Source organism: Sprattus sprattus (assembly GCF_963457725.1).
Source record: "Sprattus sprattus genome assembly, chromosome: 15".
NCBI classification, from domain to species: domain Eukaryota; kingdom Metazoa; phylum Chordata; class Actinopteri; order Clupeiformes; family Clupeidae; genus Sprattus; species Sprattus sprattus.
In genome coordinates this window covers 14,306,250-14,331,239 of record NC_137913.1, presented here as the reverse complement: position 1 = coordinate 14,331,239, position 24,990 = coordinate 14,306,250, and the positions used below count along the sequence as shown (strand labels likewise).

Genomic DNA, 24,990 nt, shown 5'->3' with positions numbered 1-24,990 from the left:
GTAAACTAATAGACAATTACTAATTTGAACACAGTTGTTACTGTATATTCCCATATTTTTCATATTTTTCTCTGTATTTCAGTTTTCAGCTAAAGTTTTGAGAATAATGGCATGGAATTGTTACTGATTTTGAGTATTTCTGTGTAAAGTATAACTATGTAAAGCAAGGAAATGCCACTGGCATGTCAACAGGACATGTAAGGCTGCACTGGTTCATATTGATGGCCATATTTTTTATTTTGTTGTCCAGTGTGAAATGATTGATTAAAGAGTGCTTTTCAATTGGCAACAAGTTGTAGTGTTTGAAGGCAAGATTTGCTTTTGCTGCATGGTTTAAGTGTTTTTAGAGAGTAACAGCCTTTTGCAAATGTGTCATTTTGTCCAGAGTGCTTTTGTTCAGACACAGGTGTTAACTGTTTTGCGGACGTGATGTCAGAGTTGACACAGGTAACAAAACGATTGAGAAAAACTGTAATGTGAATAGCAATATTTCCTTTTCCCCATAGGCAACAATAATACTTAAATTTGATGTGGACATACATTGAAGGGTCCTTAAAATTACAATAAATTCTGTTGTGTCAAATGCAGCCAAAGCATTCCAATGGCACTTCATGTGAAAGCTAAAAAAAAAAAAAAAATCCTCATAGAAAAAAAAATACAGATGTATTTTGGTAGTAAATCACAATAACAAAAACAATTACAACAAAAACATTTCCTCGTAGAAAAAATGGATGTATTTTGGTAATTCTAACCATTTGGCATTCTGGTGTGTCAAATGCAGCCAAAGCATGAAAGCAATTCAGCCAAAGCATTCGTGCTGCTGTTGGAGTATGCATTCGCGCTGCTGTTAGAGTGGTAATTTAAAGACGGTCCCTAAGCGTGCGAATATGCGAATCTGCCGAATGGAACCTGAAACAAATTTCACCGCGCCCACTTCTTATCGTTACGGTCTCCGCATCTCTCACTTGCCTATATAGGGCTGCTACATTCCAGTACGAGCTAATGGATATTGGTAAGATGTTATAATACTGTGCGATCTAAGGCTACTGTGGGATCTCACGAAGACGGCTAAGATGTAATGATACTGTGACTAAAACGTACTTTAAATAAGTTAGCATATAAAGACATGTTAGGTTAGCGTCAAGCAGTGTTTATCACAGAAAAATGTGACTGCAGGAATCTTCAGTTCGGTCTGTGCAGGTAAACGAAAGAGCGTACTGTGGTCACACTCCTGTCCAGTGTCCACACAGTGGTAGTATGCGAAGTGTCATGGTTGGTTTACCAACTGGGAGTTTACAAGTAAGAACATTAGAGAGGAGCCTGTCCACGTGAAAAGTCTATCGTGTTGCCGTTGTTGCTTCTCTAACTTCGTCCTCATATTTTGCTGTGATAAACACTGCTTGGCGTAAACACTAACCTATCTGATCTTTATGTGCTAACTTACTGCGGTAAGAAGTGAATCCCTCCGTGCAAAAATGCGACGTGCCAGTCGATCTATGGAACTTTTACAAAGAAGGAAGAAAACCCGAGCTTGAAAGCCATTGTTTTCCCTTGACCATAGGAACTCTGGACGGGATCATCTCTGGTTCTTTTTTAACATGAATCTTGGACTGCCGTTGAGTCCTGGCTGTGATGAAACACCCCAGGTACCCATGAGACTGAGAGTGAAAGAAGAAGACATAAAAGAAGAGGAATATGGACATATGATTTCATGCCAAGATGAAGAAGAAAAGCCCATTGCAGATCTTCAGTGTAAAACTGAATCAGACTTCACAGAGTCACTAAGCTCCACTTATAATGAAACACTACAGATAGTGGAGGTAAAAGTGAAGAAAGAGGAGGATGAGCAGGAACACAACGATTGTCTTCTGGAAAGTAAGTACTTCATAATGATGAACTAAGAACTTTGTTCAATGGTCAATTCGAGATGACGTCAGACTGCAGGCAGGGTTTAATAGGCATGTTGAGGATTAGTTTGATGTCTTTATTAATTGACTTATAGATTGTATGTCTTTTCAACTCCAGGCTTTTGCAACCTTTAGAAATGTCACAAAATGTGACCTCTGGAGATAGAGAGGTGTATGTGTGTGACGTGTTTCAGTTCTGTTTCATTGGGTTTGATAGCGAGGTGTTAGCCTGGCCATTACCAGAAATACGTAGGCTGGTGTCACCAGGCTAGCGAGGTGTGTGTGTGACTTGTTTAAGTTCTGTTTCAGTGGGTTTGGAGTGGGTTAGGGAGTGTGATTAAAATAAAAACTTGATAACCATAGGTGAATAAATAATACATTAATCATTAATTGTGTTTTTCTTTTTTTAAGTAAGATAAATGTTCTAGAAAAGTGTGATTTAAAAATGGTGGCTGAAAAAATCTAAATGAAAAGCAAAAAATATATACACAAAATGTAGAGCTCTGAAGCCTGAGTGGAAGACTGGTCTGTAATTAGTAATCAGAGCCAAAGCTTGGCTTTTTAAGAGATGGTTAGATGATCGCTGTCTTGATGAGGTATTGGAACCAATCCTGACGTCAGAGTTCATTATTATTAGCTATTATTATTATTATGAACTACTTACTTACCGAGAGTGAGGTCATGCCGGGAAATATCAGACTGAGGCTGTAACCAAACGGTCAAGGTTAGTAAGTTGTTTATTATATTTTTGTTTTAGCTCCTTTCATTTTTGAAATGAAAATAAATAGTAATTGTAAATTGAAAACATCTCGTTTTGTTCAGCTCTCAAGTCTACCCACGACAGAGTTTGTTTCAGGCTTTGCCTAGCAACCAATTCCTTGCTAACTTCAAGTTACAATCAAAAACAGAAACGGTCAACACGGCTCAGCTTAAATGGCTTTAATTTACAGGAAAGTAACAACACAAGTGATTCAAACAATAGTAGTCTAGTCTTCATCATCACTGTCAATAACACATTTTCGCTGCTTCTGAATTTCCTCATGGCTTTTGATAATAATACTAATTTGAAGTTGACGTCAGAGGGCAATTAGAATCCGTATCAGACCGGCGGACTGCCCGTCGGTGTCGGGCCAACAACACCCTCGAACAGTACATTATTGACAATACAGTACTGCCTCTCGTACCTTATTGCTTAAGTAAAGTCTCATCAAGTAGACTGTGCTTAAGAGGGTGTTCTAGAGTGTTCTTAAGACGGTGTTCTAGAGTGGTCTTAAGCAGATTTTCACTCTGTGTATCACTACCCTGGATGGTGTGTGTCACTCCGTGCGGGCACATGATGGCAGCACTCCGATCCCATCCAATTCTCTCCATGGGGTCTCCATGGGGGGTTAACTGCTCTATCTCAAAGCACATGGCAGTGACCAATCTAGATCTTGGCCGCGTCAGTTCAAATCAAATGCGGAATGTTTACATCTGCTACCGTTGATTATACAGTAAATACGTTGTGAAATGAAACAAAAACACACCACAGTTAAAGTTGTATTAGTATTGATTGATTCACATCGATATGAATGGATTACATGACTAACAACTGGTGGAAAGTAATATGAAAATATTTGTTCACTGAAGCGTTCTGTCCCAAACAGTTGCGTTCCAGTTTCAAAGTTTCAGTTTCGCTCCAATTTAAATCCAATTTAAATCGGACTGAAATCGGAAATTGGACACATGTGTCCACACTGACTATCTCTGCTAGGGCTCATTTCCATAGGCATGTTGAGGATTTTGATGAGAAGATCAGGGAGGTATATTTTGGGATGTCAGTAGTGGTGAAGGATCAGTCAATGTGAGTAAGCAAATTGATTTTGTTTTACTAGTGAAGGGGGTTAAAACACAAACATGCTCCCATGCAGAGCCAGAAAATCTAATTCTTCCAGGTGTATCAGAGCATCCAAACAATGGAATATTTCCTCATCGGTTAACAATGAATTGCTGCATTTAGAACAGGAGTTTTCAACAGGTTTTGTCACAGGGTCCCCCATTCTGACTAGAAAGTAATTTGCGGCCCACTGATATGCCTGCACACGTGTGCATGTTTGTAACCGCAGCCGCCACGCCGCCTCCCCCTCCTGCACAGATATTCTGCCTATAATACTTAAATATGTTCAGTTATCAGGGTAGATCACTTACCGCTGTCGCCACGCCCCCTCCCCAGCGTAAATGTTCCGCCTGTAGCACTTGTCAGTGTAATTTCTTCGATATTCTTCACGATATCCAAGAGTAATCTGGACATGTGGTGAAATATCAAAGCAAATTCATATATAAAAAAAAAACATTGGTGAACTGATCAACATAGGCTCATGTCACGGACCCCCTGCAATGCCGTCCTGGACCACCAGGGTGCCACGGACCCCCTGTTGAAAACCCCTGATCTAGAACATATGTCTGTCATTCTAAATCCATATGAATCTCTTTCAGGTGCAGAACATTCAGATGAAACCCAACAGAAGCTCCATGGACAGAATGATGAACTATACCAGCAACTCAATGAATGGCCTTACCACTGCACAGTCTGCAGGAAGAGTTTCACGGTCCTGAAAGAACTCGAGGAACACCAGGAAACACACACTCTTAGTGTTAATCAAAAGCAGAACACTGGTGAGAAGCTTCATGTATGTGCCGAGTGTGGAAAAGCATTTTCACAGATTTCCCATCTTAAAACACATATGTTAATACACACTGGAGAGAAGCCTCATAAATGTGCCCAGTGTGGAAAAGCATTTTCACAGAGCTCAAATCTTAAAATCCACATGCGAATACACACTGGAGAAAAGCCTCATAAATGTGTGCAGTGTGGAAAGGCATTTTCACAAGTTACAAATCTTCAAACCCATATGTTAATACACAGTGGAGAGAAGCCTCATAAATGTACCCAGTGTGGAAAAGCATTTTCAACCTCCTCAAGTCTTCAAAGGCATATGCGAATACACACTGAAGAGAAGCCTCATAAATGTGCCCAGTGTGGAAAAGCATTTTCACAAGTTACAAATCTTCAAACCCATATGTTAATACACAGTGGAGAGAAGCCCCATAAATGTCCTCAATGTGGAGAAGCATTTACATTTTCCTCAAGTCTTCAAAGGCATATACTAATACACACTGGAAAGAAGTTTCATGTATGTGCCGAGTGTGGAAAAGCATTTTCACGCATTTCAAATCTTAACACCCATATACTAATACACACTGGATAGAAGCTTCATGTATGTGCCGAGTGTGGAAAAGCTTTTTCGCAGATTTCAAATCTTAATTACCATATGATAGTACACACTGGAGAGAAGTCTCATAAATGTGCCCAGTGTGGAAAAAGATTTTCAGACTTTAGGTCTTAAGGTTTTTGGTGAAACGTAGCCTACAGTGGAGCTGGATATGAGTGATTGAGTGGTGTCCCATTTCTCAGGTAAAGATTTAAATCCCTTAACACTTCTCACTCCGTTGTGAAGAGGCCCTCCGCAGTGAAGTTCACTTCGATGAAGTGGTAGGGTGAAGGGAAGATGAATGGGACGGGGCCTTATATGGGGCTATTATGACATCATAATAGGGTAATTCAACTGGCTAGCACCTGTTAGTGGGGCGGCTTAGCTTGATAGTTCACCAGAATTGTGCACTTTGATAAAAGCGTGAAATTTGGTACACACATAGACAAAGACAGTCCAAAAACAATTAGATATCGGGCCATCATGAATTTTCAATATGGCGGCCTCGGGAGCCAAACTTCAAACTTCAAGATTACAACTTTAAGTTCAATTTTCTGACATATATTAATTAATTTGAGATTGTTAGTGTGCTTGCCCGAAGGGAAGCACAGTATTGTTGTTGTCAAGTTTTCTTTATTCTCCCCGTTTTTTGTAACGCTAACTACTCCTCGCCCGTTCGAGGTACAGACGCCGTTCAAACACCGAAACGTCCGGCACGATCCGGTGCAACCTGCTATGAGTGCTAGGCGGTACTCCTTGCCACTCCTTTTTTATTCCTCTTTTTCCATCACCTTTTTTCTCCATAGACTTGCATGGCAGAACTCTGCCATTATGACATCATAATAGGGTCATTAAACTGGCTTGCACCTGTGCTTCACTGACACAGAGCAAGCACACTCTCGCAGTTCGTTCACGAAACGCATTCTAGTTCATCTAGTTAGTTATTTTTGCCATATATTGGGAGTTACGACATGTATAACACAAATAATTAATTAAAATTTTGAGATGGTTGTTATTTTTCAAAACGGCAGAATACTGGTTTAAAGTCCTTCTAGCATGGTCTATTTCTGTGGATGGCTGGTTCAGTCATAGAGCAGGATGATAAGCCTTTCTATTGTGGCCATTACCTCCTGTGGAATGTCATGTTGGGCAGAACATAGCTCGAACAGAGCATTTGTAAGCTCTGGAAAGACAGCCCACACAGCCCACACAGCTCATGCAGTCTTTTCCCATGCCTAGCAAAGCTTGATACTGTGCCAATACAGCCAGTCAATGCATAAAAACACAGGAAAAGCAGTGGCGTAACTATAGGGGGTGCAGGGGGTGCAGCTGCACTAGGGCCTATGGCGAAAGGGGGCCCGTCCTCATCCTCGACGCGGTTCAATCTCCCCCCCCCCAGCCCAACGGCAATGAGGCCCACCAGGGTAGGCTAATCACATAGCGTTTACTGTCTGGTATACTGTCTGATATACTGTCATCTCCTACCATTCATATGCTGATGATACCCAACTTTACTTATCCATCTCCTCTGATGACCCCAGTCCGGTAAATGACCTCACTCGTTGTATCTCCGACATTAAAAATTGGATGGCCCAAAATGTTCTACGGCTAAATGATGCCAAGACAGAGATTCTGGTTGTAGGCCCTAAGGCCCTGAGAAATCACTTTCAACCAATTTGAACCTCCCTCTGGGCAAAACCATGTGAGAATGTTAAAAATGTAGGAGTGACTCTTGATGAAGATCTTAATTTTCAAAAGCATATATCTAACATTACTAAGACAGCCTTTTACCACCTTAGAAATATTTCTAAAGTCCGTGGCTTCCTGTCTTTACAGGATTCTGAAAAATTAGTTCATGCATTCATCTCAAGTCGGTTAGATTACTGCAACGCACTCTATGCTGGTCTAACAAAACAGATGTTAAATAAACTTCAACTTATCGAAAATGCAGCTGCTAGAATAGTCACTAGAACTTTAAAATTCAATCATATCACCCCTGTTCGTAAATCACTTCACTAGCTCCCTGTACAACAAAGAATTGAGTTTAAAATACTCCTTCTTGTGTATAAATCACTATACGGTCTTGCCCCACCCTATATTTCCGATCTTATTTCTTTTTATGATCCATCACGTTGCCTAAGGTCCTCCAATAAATGTCTTCTCACGACCCCAAGAATTAACACCAATGCTGCACAGGGTGCCTTTAGCTACTGTGCCCCAACCCTCTGGAATAGCCTACCTTTGGAGTTAAGGTCATCTCACTCAGTGCTCTCTTTCAAAAAGGGAATTAAAACTTCTTTATTTTCTACAGCCTATTCATGACTATAGGTCTTTTTTTAGTTTTAACACTTCTTTTGTTTTTATCTTATTGTTTTTTTTTACTTTTTTATTTCATGTATATACATATATATATATATATATTTTGCTAAGTGTATTTGTTTGTGTGTTTATTTTAAATAATTGAATTTTTTCTCTGCACAAAGCACATTGTGTCTATGTATATCATATGAAATGTGCTATATAAATAAACTTGAACTTGAACTTGAACCTCTATAGTTCACGTCCTGCTTTTCAAGCAGCGATCTCTCAGCAGTCATGAGTGCGACAGATAGCAAAAGCTCAGATTGTGGATAACCACTTGTTCACATCAGCATTTGGCGAGGTGTGCACGGCTCTGCTATTGTTTCTTACCGTAGAATGCCATTCTTAACGTCATGCATGTTACGTTTTATAATACGCCTAATGCTACTTGAAATGTATTTTTTCGCTTCAAAGAATAAGTTACTTTGCGCATAGGCCTACGTGATATTGTTGGAGGAAGTGTGTTTTGTAATTGGTTGCAGCAGACCAGGCGCTGTCGAGCGGCTGTTCCCATAAATCCATGTTAATGTTCGTAATTCACAATAATGTTTGATAACCCCCTAAAGAAGTTGTATTAATGTTTTCCCATGTGTTGTGATCTGCTCATTATACACTGTTTTTCCAAAATCAGTTTGATCTCTGAAATACTGTGTTCATTAGTGTTTTCATGATAACATATTGTAGCAACCCTTAATGTGTATTGTACATCATACGTACATTGGCCTGCGTCTCGCTAAATTGCTGTATCTTTGTTTTCACCTGACGTTACGATGGTAAAGGGGGCCCATTGACATGGTTAGCACTCGGGCCCGTCAAGCCATTGTTACGCCGCTGAGGAAGAGCATGAAGAGACACAAGTTATGCAGGTCTGCTTAGGGCTGGGAAGGTTTGGTCATGCTTTTGCCACCAAAGAATTGGATCCTTTACCATTCCATTATGACATCATAATAGGGTAATTAAACTGGTTTGCACCAGTGCTTCACTGACACCAAAGTTCCAAGACGCCAAAGTTCCAAGGCTCCTTTCTCTGCCCCTCTCTATTCAACTGTATTACTAGGAATTTTCTCAGTTCCAGATAGTGCAGTGTTCGCACGAAATGTTGTTATATTGTCTTACATTGACAAATGTCACATTGAAAATGCAATGGTTGAATGGGAAGGGACAAAGAGAGAAGAGGAGCCTTGGAACATTTTGACTTGTTAATGTCAGACACTAAAACAACATTTCGTGCGAACACTGCACTATCTGGAACTGAGAAAAATCCTAGTAATACAGTTGAATAGTCTATCTGGAACTGAGTCACTTGGCGCAATGACAGCTGAATCAGGTGAACATGAACTCTTTACCCCAGGAAGAGTGCATTGGAGATTTAAATTTTATTTTGTCTTCAAAAACAGCTCAAAAAAGCTCAAATAATTGAGTGAAGAGAGAAAATATTGAAAGGAGAGAAAATGGAGTGAAGCAGAGAGATGGAGAGTGAGGGAGGATAGAGGACTGTAAAGTCAAAGAAGGTTTACAAAAAGGTTGAAAAAAGAGTAGGAATTGATGGACAGAGTAATTGAAAGAAGAAGGGATAGAAGAGTAAACAGGAGTCGCTATATGGATAATGAGATAAAGAGAATGAAGAGGGAAAAAATGTAAAGATGGAGAGAAAATGGAGTGAAGCAGAGAGATGGAGTGTGAGGAAGGATAGAGGACTGTTAAATCAAAGAAGGCTGGCAAAAAAGTTTCTTTCTCTCTATCCCAATCAGTCTACTTTCTCTCACATACCATCTCTCTTCTTTACTCCATTTTTATATCCTTTTTTCAATATTTTCACTCTCTCTTTATCTCTTTATCCACACTGCAAAAAATGCCCCTCTAGATTTAAGACAAATAATTACATATTTAAGCAGGATTTTGCTTAAAACAAGCACATTTGGCTGCCAGTGCGTTGAGCAAATTTGGCTTGTTAAGATTTCTTAAAATAAGACCATTACTCCAAAAGCACAGAATGTCCTGAAATAAGACTAATTCCACTCATTTCAAGACATGTAGTTACCTCAAAATAAGCCTGATTTCACTCAAATCTAGTGAACTTCTGAGGCATTAGTACTTGAAATAAGAGACAATTCAAGCACAGAATGTCCTGAAATAAGACTAATTCCACTCATTTTAAGACATGTAGTTACCTCAAAATAAGCCTGATGTCACTCAAATCTAGTGAACTTATGAGGCATTAGTACTTGAAATAAGAGACAATTCAAGCACAGAATGTCCTGAAATAAGACTAATTCTACTTATTTCAAACCATGCAGTTACCTCAAAATAAGCCTAATGTCACTCAAATCTAGTGATCTTCTGAGGCATTAGTACTTGAAATAAGAAACAATTCAGGCTTCTACATAAGACCACAAAATCTTAAAATAAGAGTAAAATTTAGACTGACAACACTGATTTCAAGTCATATAGTAACTTCCAAAGAAGTCTGTCATCACTCAAACCTGGAGTACTTCTAAAGCTTTAAGTTACTTCAAATCAGACCAATAGCTCTTAAAATCATGGAAACATTTCACAACATATTATTTATCACTGTTTTATTACCCTGTTAATGAAGAAAACCAATAACAGGCATTTGACAATAATGAACAATATTAAGCATCAGAATGCTTAAATGTACTTAATTACATATTACACATAATGATTTTAGTTAACTGTCAGACATAAGGTACATTGACATCTAACATAAACGATAACAATTCAGCAACACATCAAACAGTCGGAAATCATCCAACAGCCAACAAATCATTAACAAATTTAGCTGGAAATACATTGGACATTGTGTTACTGTGTGCTGTCCTGACCTCCAGACATATAGAGAAAGAGATAGAGGGGGGGTGGGGCATAGAAAAGAGTGACATACAGAGAGAGGTTGACAAAGAGGAGAGGGAGAGACAGACTAGGTTTGGATGAATTCTTGCCGGTTAGCAAGCACCTTTTTATATGTTGTCATCTTTTCACTCTCGTCAATAGAATCTTTCAGTACATCTGTTTGTATTATGGACAATAGCGTAGCAATTCACTTGGAATAGGTGAACTGGCACACATAGCAACATCCCATCAGCATGAGGGACTCCGGAAGCATGTCCCTCGGCAAGGTCGTCAGTGGGGTATTGCTTACTGTCGGAAGCACATTGTCGGAGTCGATGATGAAGACAGGACTGCTAAGCGGCCTTTTACGCAAGAAGACATTGGGGTCCTCAGATGGCTGAAAGCAACAAATTGGGGGAGGGGGGCAGAATGAAGTTAAACCAAACACATGAAATTCACAAATGAAACCATTATGTACTGACACTAAAACCCACCTCAAGGACATTGTGTAGTGCCTCACTTGCTGATTTTAGTTTTCTTGGAGGGACGGCTGAGGAAGGGAACATTTTTAGGAGAACCTCCAACAAGGCAATGATCTGTGCAGCTGCAAACAAAGGGGTAAGAGTGAATCAGCAATATTTATGATGTCTCTGAAACTATGGATACTTAAGAACACTGAGGATTCAAGGAAAAGAGTGGAAGCATATCGGCTATGTGGCGATAATGACCAGGAAAACATGCATAGCCAGTCTAGCCACAATCTTTGGCTTTATCTATACAACCATCTTCTATCATATCTACTATTATAGACTTACCTTCCAGAAGTTACTGTGTTGTATTGTCCACTTGCTCCATCTGTAATTTAAAGAAAAGGGTTCTTACTCTTTCAGAAAGAAAAAAATCTTGAACTTCATGTCAAAGCTTCTGTCAGTGTGGGGGATCCTTAATATAGAGTAGCTAGCCAGCTAAGAGCTAACTGCAGCTACTATACCACCAACATTCACACTAAATGAGTCCTCTAAACTTGCTTACTTTTCACAGACAAGACTAATAGGGACACTTTCTGACATTGTATTACCTGGCACTAGTTAAAAACATACGTTAGCTCAGTCGAAATGTGCTTCAATTGAATTTAATGTGCTAGGTTAGCCGTCTTAGCTAACGCCAACTGTGCTAGCTTTGTTTGCTAAAAAGTTTATAACTTCAACCAGAGGTCTTGGTCATTTACGATACATTTGGTTTTCAATATCGCTGACGAATTACCAAAGTAGGCAGAAGTTAAATTATGTGAGCTTACCTTTAGCTTTTGAAGTAGAAAGGCACGATGTTTTCTTCAGCTGTTGTACTTGCTTCAGTTCACATCACTGGCATGCAGCCTCAGAGACGTTTGAGATGTGTTCGAGTGAATCCGATCGTGCCACCAAGTTTGAGGAAAACTTGTGGTTTATGACGACACTTCTGACTGAGCATCTTGTGCTCATTGGTAATCCACATGTATCTCAAGTATATTTGACTGTGTTTTTTAAGTGATTTAGGTCACTTGAACTACATGGTGCAATTAAGTGGTTGTTAAAACTCATATCTATTTGAAAATAACTTGAATTATGACCTTTAATCCGTTAAGAAAAAAAACAAGCGAATTTATGCTTGAAATTAAACGTTTTCAATTTAAAACTAGAATGCGTTTCGTGAACGAACTGCGAGAGTGTGCTTGCTCTGTTGCGGCCATGACCGAGAGAACAAGTGCCTTGGAATTGGGGCAGGTGTCAGCTCTCCAGCTCTCCCTGCTGGATGAGCTGCCATGCACAAATGAGTATGCATGAGTGAGTATGCATGAGTGAGTATGCATGAGTGAGTAAACATGAGTGAGTATGCACGAGTGAGTATGCATGAGTGAGTATGCATGAGTGAGTATGCATGAGTGAGTATGCATGAGTGTGTAAGCATGAGTGAGTATGCACGAGTGAGTACACATGAGTGAGTACGCATGAGTGAGTATGCATGAGTGAGTAAACATGAGTGAGTACGCATGAGTGAGTACGCATGAGTGAGTAAACATGAGTAAGTATGCATGAGTAAGTATGCACGAGTGAGTATGCACGAGTGAGTATGCATGAGTGAGTATGCACGAGTGAGTAAACATGAGTGAGTATGCATGAGTGAGTAAACATGAGTGAGTATGCATGAGTAAGTATTCACGAGTGAGTATGCACGAGTGAGTAAACATGAGTGAGTATGCATGAGTGAGTAGAGCCCTGGTATGGAAGGTGTCTCTTAATATTCCTAGTTATACAGTTGAATGGAGAGGGACAGAGAGAGAAGAGGAACCGTGCGCAGGTGTCAGTGAGAGTTGTCAGTGAATCACAGGTGCAAGCCAGTTTAATGAGCCTATTATGATGTCATAATGCCTCAAAGTTCTGCCATGCAAGTCTATGGAGAAAAAAGGTGATGGAAAAAGAGGAATAAAAAAGGAGTGGCAAGGTGTACCGCCACGAAAAGTCATAGCAGCTTGCACCGGATCGGGCCGGACGTTTTGGTGTTTGAACGGCGTCTCTATCTCAATCGGGCGAGGAGTAGTTAGCTGCAAGAAAAACTACTAGAATAAAAAAAATAGTAAAAAACGAAGAACAATAGTGTGCTTCCCTTCGGGCAAGCACACTAATAAGACTCCCACACTTAAAGTGGATTATTAGTGTGCTTGCCCGAAGGGAAGCACAGTATTGTTATCGTCAAGTTTTCTTTATTTATTAGTGTGCTTGCCCGAAGGGAAGCACAGTATTGTTATCGTCAAGTTTTCTTTATTTATTTATTTATTTATTCCGTACGTTTTTCTTGCAGCTAACTACTCCTCGCCCGATTGAGCTAGAGACGCCATTCAAACACCAAAACGTCCGGCCCGATCCGGTTCAAGCTGCTATGACTTTTCGTGGCGGTACTCCTTGTCACTCCTTTTTTATTCCATTTTTTCATCCCCCTTTTCTCTCATTGACTAACATGGGGAAGGTTGAGCCATTGTGACGTCACCCGCTCTATCAGTCGTTCTCCATTCAACTGTAGGAATATTAAGAGACACCTTCCAGGGCTCTACAGTGCGAGTATTTCACTCGCATAAATAGGTACGTGCAAACTTGAAAAATAATTTACAAGCACAGTGTGCGAGTGACAGACAGTTGTCAATACGTCGCCAAAAAGTGAAGCATTCCATTGATTTCACATGGAAACAACTGACAGGGTCGCGACTCCAGGGTTATCGACGGGACCAACAGCAGCAGCAGCATAATCATCATCTGGATTTACTGACATTTTCGGTATATATAAACACATAATATCAATTGGTAACTGGTGTGTTGTATCCTGTTTATGTCTGATACTTTATAAACATTTATGTTTTACGTTAACTTATTACACTAGGCAGCAGTATTGTGAAGTAGAGCTAGAAATGGCTTTGCTAGCTCCCATATTGTAGCTCACACCAGCAACTGCTCAATTTAGGACAGAAAGGAGTTTGGTAAATTAGCTTGTAACTGTCAATGATAACTAGTTATTAGAATATATTAGCCAACGTTAAGTTGACTTCAAAGGGGCAGTCGAGTGTTTAGGTTGTGTCAGCTAGCTTGGAAAGCTAGCTAATAATTTTTGATTGAAGCTTCACGTTAGCCTCTGTAAACGTTTAGCTAGCTAACGTTAGCTAACTATGAGGTAGCATATCCCAAGTAACTTGTTGTGACCGATAGCGTGAGTTAACATTAACCCGTGTCCTGGGAGTAATGATTCATGAGAGACCTTGAATCATTAGGTTAACTGAAAAACGTTTGAGGATGTACACACAGCATAGCTGTTGTAGTGTGCTCAGTTTTCGAAAACTAGACTGAAACTAAGAAGGATAACTATGACTAAATGTGACTAAAACTAATATGCACTGAATCTAAAATAGCTGCCAAAATGAACACTGAGATGTATTAATTTTGGCAGCTATTTTAGATTCAGTCTTAAGACAAAAATGCATATTAGTTTTAGTCACATTTAGTCATAGTTATCCTTCTTAGTTTCAGAAGAGGTTTTTCATGGTTGCTAGCTCTAATCAGATGTACTATAGGCTTATAAGAGAAGACTAACTTTTTATGCCAACGAACACCAATAACTAGAACTAATTTGACAGACTATAAACCAATGTGATACACGTGCTCTCTAGCTATACAGTAAAAGTGTTGCTTACGTTTGATACTAGACCTACAGTCTAACTCTAACTGCATTAAGTCTAACATATAGGCCTATCTTACAATAAACTTTAAGTAAAGCTGGCTGTTCCGCATTCATTCCAATATTGTTGCAGAGATGTTTCCTTTTACCAAGATAACAATTTCAACAATTCACTTAGCTCAGTAAGTCAGTATAACGAGACTCTGGAACTATCAGGCTATGACCAAATGTAACACACTAGACCCTTTCACAATAAACAAGCAAACAAACAAACAAAAACAGAACAACAAAGATACCCTCATATGTCTAAACGTCAGTGGAGCCAAAATATAATGGTTGAGCTTGGTTGCTTGCTAAAATATATTGGAAGAAGGCCCCACTACACTGATTGAGTAGATGTAAATACATGTTAATTCATTGGCACTTGTTCTCTCTGTCACAGAGCAAGCACACTCTCGCAGTTCGTTCACGAAACGCATTCTAGTTTATTTATTAGTGTGCTTGCCCGAAGGGAAGCACAGTATTGTTATCGTCAAGTTTTCTTTATTTATTTATTTATTCCGTACGTTTTTCTTGCAGCTAACTACTCCTCGCCCGATTGAGCTAGAGACGCCATTCAAACACCAAAACGTCCGGCCCGATCCGGTGCAAGCTGCTATGACTTTTCGTGGCGGTACCCCATGCCACTCCTTTTTTATCCCTCTTTTTCATCCCCTTTTTTCTCCATAGACTTGCATGGCAGAGGTCTCTGCCATTATGACGTCATAATAGGGTCATTAAACTGGCTTGCAGCTGTGCTTCTCACTGACACCTCCGCCAAATCTAAGGAACCGCATTTTCTCTGTCCCTCTCAATTCAACTTTGAAAAAGAATAAGAGGAACCGTATTTCTCTGTCCCTCTCAATTCAACTTTGAGAAAGAATAAGAGTAACTACAGTTTCTAACCTAGCTACCGTATTTCCACTTCGTTAAGGTGAGTTGAATGGCAGCATTTTCAGTGTACTGACTGAAATTTTAATGGAAACTGATAGTTAGCCGTAGCAGCTAACATATAAATTAACATTACGTTAACGTTGGAGACGCCATTTTCCTTAATTCAAGTTGTGAAGTAAACCTTTGAAGTAATTCATGAATTTAGTTGTGTGGATATAGTGAGCTAAGGCTTGTATTCCCACTACGGTAACGTTAGCTGTGTTAAGCAGAGCTATCCTAGCTGTGTTAAGCAGCTGTAACATCTGAGTACGGGGCTAAAGGCTAACTAACACTACGTAACGGGAGTATCCACTGGCAGTTTCAGCTAGCCGTAACAGGGGATCATTTTCCTTAATTCAAGTTGTTAAGTAAACCTGTGAAGTAATTCATGAATTTAGTTGTGTGTATATAGTGAGCTAAGGCTTGTATTCCTACTACGGTAACGTGAGCTATCCTAGCTGTGCGGGGCTATGCAAAAGTTGCTTATACTGAAAGAATGGTTAACTTGTTGTGGCCGATAGCGTGAGTTAACATTAACCCGTGTCCTGGGAGTAATGATTCATGAGAGACCTTGAATCATTAGGTTAACTGAAAAACGTTTGAGGATGTAGCTGTTGTAGTGTGCTCAGTTTTCGAAAACTAGACTGAAACTAAGAAGGATAACTATGACTAAATGTGACTAAAACTAATATGCACTGAATCTAAAATAGCTGCTGAATCTAAAATAGCTGCCAAAATGAACACTGAGATGTATTAATTTTGGCAGCTATTTTAGATTCAGTCTTAAGATAAAAATGCATATTAGTTTTAGTCACATTTAGTTATAGTTATCCTTCTTAGTTTCAGAAGAGGTTTTTCATGGTTGCTAGCTCTAATCAGATGTACTATAGGCTTATAAGAGAAGACTAACTTTTTATGCCAACGAACACCAATAACTAGAACTAATTTGACAGACTATAAACCAATGTGATACACGTGCTCTCTAGCTATACAGTAAAAGTGTTGCTTACGTTTGATACTAGACCTACAGTCTAACTCTAACTGCATTAAGTCTAACATATAGGCCTATCTTACAATAAACTTTAAGTAAAGCTGGCTATGTAACCGCATTCATTCCAATATTGTTGCAGAGATGTTTCCTTTTACCAAGATAGCAATTTCAACAATTCACTTAGCTCAGTAAGTCAGTATAACGAAACTCTGAGATACCCTCATATGTCTAAACGTCAGTGGAGCCAAAATATAATGGTTGAGCTTGGTTGCTTGCTAAAATATATTGGAAGAAGGCCCCACTACACTGATTGAGTAGATGTAAATACATGTTAATTCATAGGCACTTGTTCTCCCTGTCACAGAGCAAGCACACTCTCGCAGTTCGTTCACGAAACGCATTCTAGTTTATTCCGTACGTTTTTCTTGCAGCTAACTACTCCTCGCCCGATTGAGCTAGAGACGCCATTCAAACACCAAAACGTCCGGCCCGATCCGGTTCAAGCTGCTATGACTTTTCGTGGCGGTACTCCTTGTCACTCCTTTTTTATTCCATTTTTTCATCCCCCTTTTCTCTCATTGACTAACATGGGGAAGGTTGAGCCATTGTGACGTCACCCGCTCTATCAGTCGTTCTCCATTCAACTGTAGGAATATTAAGAGACACCTTCCAGGGCTCTACAGTGCGAGTATTTCACTCGCATAAATAGGTACGTGCAAACTTGAAAAATAATTTACAAGCACAGTGTGCGAGTGACAGACAGTTGTCAATACGTCGCCAAAAAGTGAAGCATTCCATTGATTTCACATGGAAACAACTGACAGGGTCGCGACTCCAGGGTTATCGACGGGACCAACAGCAGCAGCAGCATAATCATCATCTGGATTTACTGACATTTTCGGTATATATAAACACATAATATCAATTGGTAACTGGTGTGTTGTATCCTGTTTATGTCTGATACTTTATAAACATTTATGTTTTACGTTAACTTATTACACTAGGCAGCAGTATTGTGAAGTAGAGCTAGAAATGGCTTTGCTAGCTCCCATATTGTAGCTCACACCAGCAACTGCTCAATTTAGGACAGAAAGGAGTTTGGTAAATTAGCTTGTAACTGTCAATGATAACTAGTTATTAGAATATATTAGCCAACGTTAAGTTGACTTCAAAGGGGCAGTCGAGTGTTTAGGTTGTGTCAGCTAGCTTGGAAAGCTAGCTAATAATTTTTGATTGAAGCTTCACGTTAGCCTCTGTAAACGTTTAGCTAGCTAACGTTAGCTAACTATGAGGTAGCATATCCCAAGTAACTTGTTGTGACCGATAGCGTGAGTTAACATTAACCCGTGTCCTGGGAGTAATGATTCATGAGAGACCTTGAATCATTAGGTTAACTGAAAAACGTTTGAGGATGTACACACAGCATAGCTGTTGTAGTGTGCTCAGTTTTCGAAAACTAGACTGAAACTAAGAAGGATAACTATGACTAAATGTGACTAAAACTAATATGCACTGAATCTAAAATAGCTGCCAAAATGAACACTGAGATGTATTAATTTTGGCAGCTATTTTAGATTCAGTCTTAAGACAAAAATGCATATTAGTTTTAGTCACATTTAGTCATAGTTATCCTTCTTAGTTTCAGAAGAGGTTTTTCATGGTTGCTAGCTCTAATCAGATGTACTATAGGCTTATAAGAGAAGACTAACTTTTTATGCCAACGAACACCAATAACTAGAACTAATTTGACAGACTATAAACCAATGTGATACACGTGCTCTCTAGCTATACAGTAAAAGTGTTGCTTACGTTTGATACTAGACCTACAGTCTAACTCTAACTGCATTAAGTCTAACATATAGGCCTATCTTACAATAAACTTTAAGTAAAGCTGGCTGTTCCGCATTCATTCCAATATTGTTGCAGAGATGTTTCCTTTTACCAAGATAACAATTTCAACAATTCACTTAGCTCAGTAAGTCAGTATAACGAGACTCTGGAACTATCAGGCTATGACCAAATGTAACACACTAGACCCTTTCACAATAAACAAGCAAACAAACAAACAAAAACAGAACAACAAAGATACCCTCATATGTCTAAACGTCAGTGGAGCCAAAATATAATGGTTGAGCTTGGTTGCTTGCTAAAATATATTGGAAGAAGGCCCCACTACACTGATTGAGTAGATGTAAATACATGTTAATTCATTGGCACTTGTTCTCTCTGTCACAGAGCAAGCACACTCTCGCAGTTCGTTCACGAAACGCATTCTAGTTTTAAGATCTAGTTTAAAATAACTCAAATTAAGTGCAAATGTGCTTATCAAGACAGCCCAAGTAATATTTGCTTGAAATAGGTAAAAATAACCTTACCAAGAAAGCACTAGGTAAGTACAATTTAGCTAGAAACAAGACCAACTAGATTTTTCATCTGAATATAAGAGTAATAACACTAGGTTAGAAAAGCATTTTTTGCAGTGCAGAGCCACTCTTGTTCACTCTTCTTTAATTCTTCCACTCTTCTTTCCTTCTTTTACTCTTCTTTCCTTTCTTCTCTCCTTCTTTCACTCTACCTTCTTTTCTTCCTCCTTTCTTAACTTTTGCATTTCATGCACTGGTATTTCCTTCAGGAAATGCAATTTCTAGTTCTTCTGCTTATTACAGTGCATGAAATGCCCTGTATTGTTATTCCTAGGCATTTTCTTCTTATTCTTCTTACCTTTTTCTGCAATTTAATTCAGCTCGAACCGCTTAACGTAGAAACTTCATTCAAACTTTGCTGCGTAGGTCTTGTAAAGGACACTTATGCTATGTATTTTTTCACTTTTCTAAACTTTATACTTTTTAAGATATTAAAGAAAAACGAATATAAATTTCTCCCATTGACTTACATTGGGCCATTATGACCTCATAATAGGGTCTTTAAACTGGTTTGCACCTGTGCTTCACTGACACCTGCGCCAAATCCAAGGAACCTCTTCTCTCTGTCCCCCCAATTTAACTGTAACTAGGAACATTAAGACACCATCCATTCTCAATTTTTTTTATCTCTCCATCTCTCCATCTTTCTCTCTCAGTCTACTTTGTCTCACACTCAATCTCTCTTCTTCACTCCATTTTTATCTCCTTTTTTCAATATTTTCACTCTCTTTATCTCTTCATCCAGAGCCACTCTTGTTCACTCTTCTTTCCTTCTTCCACTTCTTTCCTTTCTTCTTTTCTTCTTCCATTTTTCTTTCCTTCTTCCACTCTTCTTGCCTTTCTTTTTTCCTTCATCCACTCTTCTTTCCTCCTTCCACTTTTCTTTCCTTTCTTCACTCTTCTTTCCTTTCTTCTTTCCTTCTTCCACTCTTCTCTCCTTTCTTCACTCTTCTTTCCTTTTGTCTTTCCTTTCTTCTTTCCTTCTTTCACTCTTCTTTCTTTTCTTCTTCCTTTCTTAACCTTTGCATTTCATGCACTGGTATTCCTTCAGGAAATGCATTTTCTAGTTTCACTCTCTCTTTACTGTCTTTATCCAGAGCCACTCTTGTTCACTCTTCTTTCCTTACTTTGTTTCTTCCTCTCTTCTTTCCTTCTTCAACTCTTCTTTACTTTCTTCTTTCCTTCTCCCACTCTTCCTTCCTTTCTTCTTCCACTCTTCTTATCTTTTTCCTTTCTTCTTCCCTTCTTCCAATCTTCTTTCTTTCTTTAACCCTTCTTTTCTTTCTTCTTTCCTTCTTTCACTCTTCTTTCTTTTCTTCTTTCCTTCTTCGACTCTTCTTCCCTTCTTCCACTCTTCTTTTCTTTCTTCACTCTTCTTTCCTTCTTCTACTTTTCTTTCCTTCTTCCACTCTTCTTTCCTTTCTTCTTCCCTTCTTCTACTCTTATTTCCTTCTTCCACTCTTCTCTCCTTTCTTCTTTCCTTCTTCAACTCTAATTTCCTTCTTCCACTCTTCTTTCCTTTCTTCTTCCCTTCTTCCACACTCTTTCTTTTACTCTTCTTTTATTTCTTCTTTCCTTCTTTCACTCTTCTTTCCTTCTTCCCTTCTTCCACTCTTCTTTCCTTTTTTCACTCTTCTTCCACTCTTCTTTCCTTCTTTTACTGTTCTTTCCTTTCTTCCTTCCTTCTTTCACTTTTCTTTTATTTTATTCGTTCTTTCTTAACTTTTGCATTTCATGCACTGGTATTTCCTTCAGGAAATGCATTTTCTAGTTAATCTTTGTACCGACTTCTGCGATTAATTCAGCTCGAACCGCTTAACGTAGAACCTTCATTCAAACTTTGCTGCGTAGGTCTTGTAAAGGACACTTGTGCTGTGTATTTTTCACTTTTCTAAACTTTATACTTTTTAAGATGTTAAAGAAAAACGAATCTAAATTTTCCCATTGACTTACATTGGGCCATTATGACATCATAATAGGGTCATTAAACTGGCTTGCACCTGTGCTTCACTGACACCTGCGCCAAATCCAAGGGAACCTCTTCTCTCTGTCCCTCTCGATTTAACTGTAACTAGGAACCTTAAGACACCTTCCATACTCCACTTTTTTTCTCTCCATCTCTCCATCTTTCTCTCTATCCCTCTCAGTCTTCTTTCTCTCACACTCAATCTCTCTTTTTCACTCCATTTTTATCTCCTTTTTTAATATTTTCACTCTCTCTTTATCTCTTTATCCAGAGCCACTCTTGTTCACTCTTATTTCCTTCTTCCACTCTTCTTTCCTTTCTTCTTTCCTTCTTCCATTTTTCTTTCCTTCTTCCACTCTTCTTGCCTTTCTTTTTTATTTTTTCCTTCTTCCACTCTTCTTTCCTTCTTCCACTTTTCTTTCCTTCCTTCACTCTTCACTCTTCTTTCCTTCTTCCACTCTTTTTTCCTTCTTTCACTCTTCTTTCCTTTCTTCTTTCCTTCTTTCACTCTTCTTTCTTTTCTTCGTTCCTTATATTATTAAGAGACACCTTCCATTCTCTACTTTTTTTCTCTCTATCCCTCTCACTACTTTCTCTCACACTCCATCTCTGTGCTTTACTCCATTTTCTCTGTCTTTCAATTTTCCCCCCCATTTTACTCTCTCTTTACTGTCTTTATCCAAAGCCACTTTTGTTTAATCTTCTTTCCTTTCTTCTTTCTTTCTTCCACTCTTCTTTCCTCCTTCCACTCTTCTTATACTCTTCTTTCCTTCTTCCACTCTCCTTCCCTTCTTCCACTCTTATTTCCTTTCTACACTATTCTTTCCTTCTTTTACTCTCCTTTCCTTTCTTCTTTCCTTCTTTCACTCTTTTATTCTTCCTTTCTTAACTTTTGCATTTCATGCACTGGTATTTCCTTCAGGAAATGCATTTTCTAGTTTTTATATTTTATTGCGTGGATATAAGAAAATAACATTTCAGGAATTGCTTATATTTTAAGTCATACCCTTGGCAAAGTGCGTTTAAAATACCAGCTGCTAAACATCACGTTCAAAGCTCTCAATGTGAAAAATGGAGAAGGTTGTTCCTGTAGTATAATGCCTAATTACAAGGAGCTTTATATAATCTTTCTTAAAAGATAAACATAGCCAATACAATTAAAAATGATGACGGTCTCTCACCACAGGGGCACTACAATGTAAACTGCCAGATTGGTTGTCTTGAGTATTGCACACGTCTTTGGTACCGCGGAAGTGTCAGTCACGAAGGGTTGCTGTTAATTACAGGAACTAGCAAGCCCAGTGAAGTCTCCACGTTTGGTGCATTCATGAAAAAGAAAAATGCGTCTTGGGATACCGATTTTTGTGCTGGCTTTCTTAGGTGTTTGTCTGGGTAAGGCAGATTGTATTGCTTGCTGAAGCTAAACAAAACGTCTCTTCGGCTATTCTGATGTTGCCTGTGCTCAGCTACGTTAGCTTTAGCTATCGTTACGAGGTAGCTAAGTCATCCTTTCTTGGCTTTCATTTGCTAAAATGTGGCGCAGGAGAGTTCTGCCACAAATAAGCGTTTTATCATTGCAGTAAAGGTCAACGAAATGACAGAATCGAAAGAGCGTTATAAATCAATTACTTAGATTGAATTTCCCCTTAATGATTGATGACTAACTAGCCAGGCTCTTCGAGAAACACAGATGGTGACTAGCAAGCGTAAACGTCAGAATAAGCCCACAGGTGAATTAACTGTCTAACCAGAATTCAAGTTATAAAGTAAGTTGGAGTATTGTTACGGGCATTTCATAACTCGCTAAAAGATACATGATCATATTTTACAATAGTAAAGATGAACTGAATTGTTTCAGTTTCCTGTGATCCAAGATTAAGGGGTCCTGTACGTTATTGACATGGACAGGTTGAAATTTCTGGCAAAAACAGCCACTGAAGTGGTCTACACGAGCATACATTCTCTTGTACAGCACTTCAGTCCTCTCCTTCCTACGTACCTCCTATACCAAATGATATGATTTTACCTCATGGCATGTGCGACTGTCTGATCTTTTGTCCTATGTTATTTTAATTCTGGTAAATGTGAAATTGGGGATATTGTTTCATAAAAACCCTGGCCCACGTGCCTATATGATTACCTGCTATAGGCTTGGTCAACCGTTTCAAGTTGTTTATGCTGTTCTACCCTTAAAGACACTAACAGAGCGTTTTAGACAGAGGTGGACAGACAGAGAATGAGAAACACATTCTGTTTTTGGAAATTTGTAGAATGTAAATCTTTTCTAGTATCATTTTAATTTATGAACATGGGGAACGACCATAATAGGTCCTTTTTAAAATCTGTGACAGTAAAGCATCTAGATGTTTGTGCTAATGTTCATGTCAAAGTCTTGCAAGTCATATGCCAACAACACAGATATGACCTCAACACTTTTTGACTGAAACACTCTTTTCCAGGTGAAGGAACAGACTCAAAGGCTGCTGGGCCTGTTATACCGCCCGTCGAGACAAAACCAAACAATGGGATTGGAGGGACAAAAGCTGATTCTCCATCAGTACAGGTCAATAATGAACCTCCCTCAAAAAACACAGACGCACACCCACAACACATCGCAAAGCCGACTGGCAAGATGACACAGTCTGCAGACAAGGCAGGCACAGAGATAAAAAATTCCCAAGAAAAGGAACACACTGACAAGAGTAACTCCGATATAGAAGTAAACCCCGGCGGAACAAAAGACACAGATGGCTCCTCCAAAGTAAATAAAGAAAAAGACAGTAATGATACAGCAGGAGAGGCAAACTCTACTGGAAAATCAAGTACTGCCGAAAAAGACAAGAACACAGACTCCACAAGAAAGGAAGAGGATGGAAAAGTTGGGGCCAAAGGAGATGGAGTAACAGACAAGGGTGCCACAAAAGAAGCTGGAGCGACAGACAAGGGTGCCTCAAAAGAAGCTGGAGCGGCAGACAAGGGTGCCTCAAAAGAAGATGGAGCGGCAGACAAGGGTGCCTCAAAAGAAGCTGGAGCGACAGACAAGGGTGCCTCAAAAGAAGATGGAGCGGCAGACAAGGGTGCCTCAAAAGAAGCTGGAGCGACAGACAAGAGTGCCTCAAAAGAAGATGGAGCAACAGACAAGGGTGCCTCAAAAGAAGATGGAAAGACAGACAAGGGTGCCTCAAAAGAAGATGGAAAGACAGACAAGGGTGTCTCAAAAAAAGATGGAGCGACAGATGAGGGTGCATCCAAAGGAAAGGAAGAGACAGACGAGGGTGCATCCAAAGGAGATGAAGAGACAGACGAGGGTGCATCCAAAGGAAAGGAAGAGACAGATGAGGGTGCATCCAAAGGAGATGAAGAGACAGACGAGGGTGCATCCAAAGGAAAGGAAGAGACAGACGAGGGTGCATCCAAAGGAAAGGAAGAGACAGACGAGGGTGCATCCAAAGAAGATGGAGCGACAGACGAGGGTGCCTCCAAAGAAAAGGAAGATACAGAATTCAAGATAATCGATGTCGACCCTGTAAAGAAGCCCAACTCCAAAGGCTCAGGGAAATATGTAGATGATGCAGAAAGCAGCCATTTCTTTGCTTACCTAGTCTCTACTGCAACACTGGTGGCATTACTCTACATCGGATACCACAACAAACGAAAGGTTCAAGATCACAGTTCTTCATTTTTCCATGTCACACATGACAGTGCCATTCTGTTCACATTATTACCACATACATCTACATTGTTGTCTTGAATATCTTTTATCACTTGCTTTTCCCATAGATCTTTGCATTTGTTGTAGAGGGAAGGCAATCAAAGTCAACACGAAGACCCCAAAGCGGCAAATATCAGAAGCTTGAACAGCAAGTAAGTACTCATTCTTCTTTTTGTCCATTGTACTTGTTGTACAATCATGACCGTTATTGTTTACAAAAGTAAACACTGTGTTTGTGTTTTCATGCAATTCGACATTTCTGTCTTTTAGATTTGAAGGCGTCGCGCTCAATGTAAACTGAATCGAGTTACCAGCCAGTGGAACGGATTTATATGACTGATTCCGTATATACTGTTT

General features: G+C 39.4%; 1 protein-coding gene across 1 annotated transcript; it reads left to right on the top strand.

Annotated features, from left to right (window-relative positions):
- Positions 1 to 1,861: 1,861 nt before the first annotated feature.
- On the top strand, positions 1,862 to 24,957 carry tgoln2 (trans-golgi network protein 2). The gene is made up of 5 exons (XM_080852148.1): positions 1,862 to 1,875; positions 4,383 to 4,562; positions 23,381 to 24,579; positions 24,702 to 24,785; positions 24,904 to 24,957. The coding sequence occupies exons 3-5, from the start codon at positions 23,554 to 23,556 to the stop codon at positions 24,907 to 24,909; spliced, it is 1,116 nt and encodes a 371-aa protein (XP_080708274.1). The 5' UTR covers positions 1,862 to 1,875; positions 4,383 to 4,562; positions 23,381 to 23,553; the 3' UTR covers positions 24,910 to 24,957.
- The last annotated feature ends 33 nt before the right edge of the window (positions 24,958 to 24,990 follow it).

Excerpts from the sequence above, each read along its gene's own strand:
- tgoln2 (XM_080852148.1), top strand. The coding sequence starts at position 23,554 with ATGACACAGTCTGCAGACAAGGCAGGCACAGAGATAAAAAATTCCCAA. Across the intron at positions 24,580-24,701 it reads GATACCACAACAAACGAAAG|ATCTTTGCATTTGTTGTAGA; the intron begins GTTCAAGATCAC and ends CTTTTCCCATAG.